General features: G+C 41.0%; 1 protein-coding gene across 1 annotated transcript in view; it reads right to left on the minus strand.

Annotated features, from left to right (window-relative positions):
• Positions 1–6,637, minus strand: part of adam9a (ADAM metallopeptidase domain 9a) — a 31,997-nt gene that overhangs the window by 15,443 nt on the left and 9,917 nt on the right. Inside the window, 4 exon segments of the mRNA XM_032515933.1 lie at positions 63–270; positions 2,599–2,675; positions 4,092–4,170; positions 6,450–6,508. Coding sequence (XP_032371824.1) covers positions 63–270; positions 2,599–2,675; positions 4,092–4,170; positions 6,450–6,508 — 423 coding nt within the window.

The following is a 6,637-nucleotide window of genomic DNA, read 5'->3' on the forward strand; positions in this document are numbered from 1 at the left end:
GTGTGTGTGTGTGTGTGTGTGTGTGTGTGTGTGCACGTGTGTGTGCTTGTGTGTGAACCCACCCTGCTGTGCTGTCTATGATGGATTTCTTCTGGCTTGTCCTGAGTGTGCTCTGTGGCGTTGTTGTCATGATCACGCTCATTGTCGTGGGGCGTGCCACACCCCCGGGGCTGTGATGTCACATCCTGCAGCCGGTACACCAGGTGCTGGTCAGGGGCAAAGTCTGACGGCTCGATGCCATAACTGTCATCAGCGAGATGCAACACTCCTCTGATGAAAAGAAAGACAAGCAGATAGATATTTGTTTTCTCATTCAGAGTGAGACATCAAAAACAACAAGTTTGTGTTGTTGTTGTGGTGTTTTAAAGGGTTAGAACTAAACAATCTAACCAGTCGAGGCAGCAGTAGACCAGCAACTCCCGTGTTCTGCGAGGTAAAATTACTGTTTTTGTCAAAGAAGTCTGGTGGCTTTGAGCATAGATAACAGCTACAGTTCCTCGTCGGAAAGTGCTGTTTGACAGCAAGGTAAAGCGGTGCAAATAGTCTAAATATAGCGTACACTTAATCTGATTTGGATTTTTTTAGGTGGTCCTTTTTTAGGTGTCTAAAATACATTCAGCTGCTGCCCCCGTCCACAGCAGTACATTGCTTAGCTTCCGTGTTGGTACTCCTGCCAGCTTCTCTAAACTCCATCTACTGTAGCTGATACACTGAGTATGGATACTTACCTCATACAACCCCACTTCAAAAGAACAATCCCTTTCAGCTCCGTTCAAGTTCAGGTAAAACATAGAGAATATCGAAAAGTGTGTGTGTGTGTGTATGTGTGTTTAAGTTTTACAATGATACAAAAAGTCAAACTATTAATTAAGCCAGAGTGTGTAAGTCTACCATATTAATTACTGAGAAATCACACAGATTGAAACAGCAGGGTGGACATCACACACACACACACACACACACACACACACACACACACACACACACACACACACACACCCACCCATCTGGGAGAAGAATATAAATAGAAAACAAACTTTGTCCTTGAGAGAGAGGGGAGTGTGTACAGTGTGTGTGTGTGTGTGTGTGTGTGTGTGTGTGTGTGTGTGTGTGTGTGTCAGTTCTCTTTAAAGACGACATTGTAAATGGTCAAATTTCTGCTGAAATCAAACTAAATCTATGAACAAAAGAAATGGTGTGACACTTAATGAAGTTTATTACAGAATAGTTTAATAAACTTTGGTAAACCTTGTTAAACACTTGATTCTGATCAATCATGACATTCTACCTGCTATTTCTTTTTTCTGTTGCTAAGTAACATCACAGGCAATAGCTCCCACTGCCTAGCTAGTTGCTGCCGCTCTGCACTGCACACTACCCGGGTTGGGCTTCTGTGGGAGATCCATTGATGTATAAAAGGAACTAGGTGCAGCATTTGAGGCGGGGCCCTGTTCATTCCTATAAAAGTTGCTTAGTGGCGCACAAATCCATCATGGAGCCATAAATTAGCCGAATGATCGACACTACTGCTGCATTAAAGACCTCCGCTGGCTGAGCCGGCTACTTCCAGTTTGGTGCTCCGCTAACTTGAATAGGGATTAAATGATTTAAATGTGCAGTACTTCTAGACTTTCTAAAGTTTTCGGGCCGAATGGATTAAATTCTGATAGCAAGACGAGGCATTTTGTTGGGAAAAAAAGTATACACTAATTTACAGACATCACTTTCACCATGTAAGTCTTTTGTAAAAAAGTGTTTTTTGGCCAAAGGGCATCACTTAACGGACCGGGAGTTGTAATGCCACTGTTTGGCTGCAATGTTCAATTTGCTTCAAAGCCCAGCATAGTTTCTGGGGAGATTGCTGCTCATATGAAGGTTACCGCTGATCAGCGGATAACAAAGGGAGAGAGAAGGTGGGTTGGAAACAGGGAGCACTAACAGCACGAATGGCAACAATGCAATCAGTTAGTTAGTTAGCTCCATGGTTAGCTCACACTCAGAATGACAACCTGTCGTATCAGGGGCAACCAGTGCTTATCAGCAGGAAAATTAACCGACCAGGATGCAGGCGGTTAACCTCTCTATGAGTAGCTGTGTAAAAAACACAATATTGTGCGAGCCAGTCATTACAAATTGAACCTCTAATGCAAAGCTCTCCCTGTGATCAGAGGTAAATCAGCATGTTGGTGTAAAATATGGCCAAAGGTTTTAGACAGCCTTGTGTAAGAAAATACAGAACAAAAGAACAAAGGCACAACGTTGAATGAAAATGAAACAGTGAAATGATTTGGATAAGTGATTATTCATATACGTTCTTTTAAAATGTGTAGATTTATGTGTTTCTCTTTTTCAATATAAACTGAATGTCTTTGGGTTTTGGACTGTTGGTCGGATACAAGACATTTGAAGACGTCTCATTGGACTCTGGAAACCTGTGATAGGATTTATATTTATTTAATAATTCATATTTGTTAAGTCTTTAGTTACAGTTTAAGTTTATATATGGTACATAAAAAAACAAATGTTGCCTAGTAATTTCTAAAAAAACTAATTCATGAACAAATAAAAATCAATAATGTGTATGTCTCTGTGTGTTACCTGAGGCCGTGGCAGATGCTCATAGCAACAGAAGAACCCTTCATGTCCTGAACGAAGCCCTGATAGTGACAGTGGTCCTGAAACACAGAGAGAGATCTTTCCAGTGATATACAGGCTGCAGTGTCTCTGAGACACCAGGGGGCGGACATCCGCTGTGTTCTACTAAACAGGTAGGTGCCACTGTGAGCATGTTAGTATGCTGATGTTAGCTTTTAGCTCACAGCCCTGCTAATTCTGAGTACAGCCCATAGACTGTAAATATTTAAAAAATTCATATTTACAGTTTGTTGTACAGCACCACAGAGCTGCTAGCATGTTAGACTGTAACTCTCTTTATCTGATGGGAATAAAGCCATTTGGATTTAAATTGGCAACTGACTGACGCAGACTTTAGAGAGTCAGAGTCCAGCGGCTGTAGATCATTGTCATCAAATATCACACACTGAAAACAGAGAGAGAGAGCGAGAGAGAAAGAGAGAGGGGAAAAGCACTAGATAAAGATTGCAGTAGGTCAGAAGACAGGAAATATCAATGCATTTAAATAGACACACACACACACACACACACACACACACACACACACACACACACACACACACACACACACACACACACACACACACACACACACACACACACACACACACACACACACACACACACACACACACACACACACACACACAAAAACAAGGAAGTCCCAAGATGCCTCTCTTTCTGGGAAAAATCTTATTTCAATAAACCAGCATCAGACACACTGAGCAGTGTGCAGCAGTTTTTTAGAGAAGTGGGATTAGTATCGGAGACATTTTGGTTTCTTACTGTTAACAATTAATCAGTTATTGGAACAATCAAGTGTGGATTTCCAACACTGGTTTGTTACGTAAACAACTGCAATCTTAAAGCACCAACTCTGCTTAAAATTACATTTAGGTTCTTAGATATTCACATCTCTACTAAAAAAGAATGAGAAGTTCTTTACTGTTTAATCTTTTTTAACTGTCTGGCTGTTATTATTACTGTGGTGGGGCTGAAAATGACCCTTATGTGTACCTGAATGAAGCTTTAGTTAATATAATAAATAAAAATAACTATTTTTTTGTTATATTGTTAATATTTTCTTCTCTGTTTGTGTTGCTTCAGTCCAGTATATGTACAACTTCACTGACTCATCTCTCTCCTGATCCCAGCTTCCTGTTCTAGTTTATTATCTGAAGCTTTGATTGGTCACATCGAAAGGTCCTGTCACTTCCTAGATGCTCAGAAAATATTTTTTAGTCTCACTTAAAGTGAGACAAAATTTTTGTCAACAGTAAAGTGACTGACGTTACTGTCAACAAACCTCAGTGTGGCCTCATCTTGACACCCAAAAAGGCCACAAATCCTCAGTAAATAGATTCCGTAGATGTAGTCCACCGCTGACTTCTTGTCCTAATTCACCTCAAACACAGCCTGCCTCTGTGTGTGTGTGTGTGAGAGAGAGAGAGACATACCTGTACAGGTGGTCTAGATGTGATGAGTGATCCGTTCTGACTGTAGGAGAAAACAGTGAAGTCTGCAGGAAGCAGCAGTCTGAAAACAACATGATTGTAGCTGTGATTTAAACAGACTAGTGCAGTGCCCGTTAAAAATGTGCCCGTTTGTAACGGGTGATTGCTTGGCCTGTGGTATTGCTGCTAGTAGAATTCATCAAAACCAAATTGTACCCCAAAACTTCTTACAGACGGACCCCAAACCACTTCATATGCAACACCCCTGTATACCCTACTACTAGCTTACTCATTTACCTGACAGAAAACGTTGCAGTTTAGAATGCAATCACAAAATATCCCAATGACAATGTGGAGTAATCAGACATTGGCCTCACGGACTCATGGCAGTGCGCTACCCATCCGGCTGGTTATGAGATCTAATCAGCAAATATCTGTCTTAATCAACCACCAGAACCGGACTGTGTGTGCGCAGAGAGAGAGAGAGAGAGAGAGAGAGAGAGAGAGAGAGAGAGAGAGAGAGAGAGAGAGAGAGACTGTGCAATGTTCCTTTCAGCTGTCAGCGTGTGCTCCAGGAAAGTGAAGAAAAGTAAGTTCTGTATGTCCAGCAACCATGTAGCTATTGTTGGAAGCAAGAAAAGAGTCAAAGGCGGTAACACTCCCCCCCGCGCATTTGTAAATTGTTCTGCATGTGGCGTCATGCCCCAAAACATGGACAACGGTGTAACTCAATAACAGTGTCTGGTAGCCTATCTGCCACTAGTTGTCTGTAGCTGGTTGTGCCTTGTGTGGGATTCTGAAACGTCCTTAAATTAGGAAATTGTCTGACATTTTAATAGAAAAACAGAAGAAATTGGATCAGAAGACGAAAAGAAAGTAAGTATAGAGCGGTTATATTCCAGGTACTAGTTACCAGGTACCAAATGTACTTCTTGGAAATACAGTTACATTTCTGTTAAATAATCATCTTACAGAGCTTTCATGATCTTTATCAATGTGTCATGCGGTTGAAAGTTTTAGTAAAACTAGTAAGAGGAGTTAAAGGGACTGTTTTATGTGGAAAGTGGGGTTGTGTGAGCTATCCTCCACAGTCAGTGTATTATCTAAAGTAGATGGCGGTCAGCACGCCCCCAGTTTGGAGAAGCCAAAGCAATGTACTGTATGTTATTTTAAGCAGTAAAAAACAACTGATGATCCTCTTAAATTGCCATGTTTCTGCAGACTTGTCCTTCAGATGAGCGTCAGCAGCCTGTTATCATGTAGCTCTCTGAGGTTTATCAGTTTGTTCACCACGGAGAGATACTGAGAGAAAAAAGCTGAGTATCAGCAATGTTGATGGAAACACAGTCAGCAAACTGGATAAGTACCTCATTCAACCCCACTTCAAAAGATCTGAAGCAAACAGGAATACCGAACCGGAACCTAAGCAATGCTGTGGACGGTGTCAACAGCGAAACGTATTTTTTAAGTGTTTAATTTCCATGTTGGATTTTGCTTTTCCAAACTGGGGGAGTGCCGACAGCCCTCTAATGTAGCTCAAACACTGACTTTGAGTAAGTACCTCATCCTACCCACTTCAAAATATCTGAAATATCTATTTTAAGACCATTTTGTTTTTACTACTTCTAAGGTGAAGAATGAACTTGCTGCTGATCAGTAAAAGTATGTTGCAGTATGTTATGACTGCTGTCATACTGTTTCTGTGTTTGCTGTGTGTGCGTGTATATCCTGTGTTTTATCTTGTTTTCACATGCAAAAGGAGCTGTGCGATAGCTGGGGAACCACCGGATATTTAAAGATCCAAGATGGCGGCCGTTGGCGGGCAGCAGGCATTCCTCATCACCTCCCAACCAGCCACACTTTGTCTTTGTTCAACTGTTGCGTTAGATTAGGTACTTTTCTTTTCAATAGTAAGGGTGGACTGCAAGGTGTGTTAATTTGGGTTTCTCCTGTTTAATCAGTTAGGGAGGTAAGTTGTTTGTTATTCTTTTGGCCATATTTTGGTTTCTTAGGTTAATTACTTACTTTCTAGACAGGGTTGTTTGGTTTGTTATTTTAGTGGTTGGCCACCCTGAAGCCTTATTTAAGTTACCTGTATCTATGTTTAATTATATATGTTTTACTTAATGTCAAATAAATAAGTTTGTGACATTAAAACAAATAGTTTTGTGGCTACTTGGGAGACGGGGAAGATGGGGCCTTTTTTTCATGTTGTGACCTAGGCACCTCTAGACTGGGGCGTAACACAGTAACAGTGAAGTTACATTAACCTGCAACAGTTTACAGATCAGGAGTCAGTGTGTACAGAAACAACAGCTGTCCTACAGTACTAGTGGATCACAATATCATGTCACAACTTACTCATTTCTCTCCAGATGAACAACATGATCTTTTCCATCCACACTGATGACATAAGATACCTGAAGACAGACAGAAACGACTCATTAGTTTAATAAAAACATACAATACACAAATACTGACCTTCCTTAATGAACTCAGACACACACATGAACCCCAGACACACACACACACACACACACACACACACA

The sequence above is a fragment of the Etheostoma spectabile genome, chromosome 5 (genome assembly GCF_008692095.1).
Source record: "Etheostoma spectabile isolate EspeVRDwgs_2016 chromosome 5, UIUC_Espe_1.0, whole genome shotgun sequence".
Classification (NCBI taxonomy): domain Eukaryota; kingdom Metazoa; phylum Chordata; class Actinopteri; order Perciformes; family Percidae; genus Etheostoma; species Etheostoma spectabile.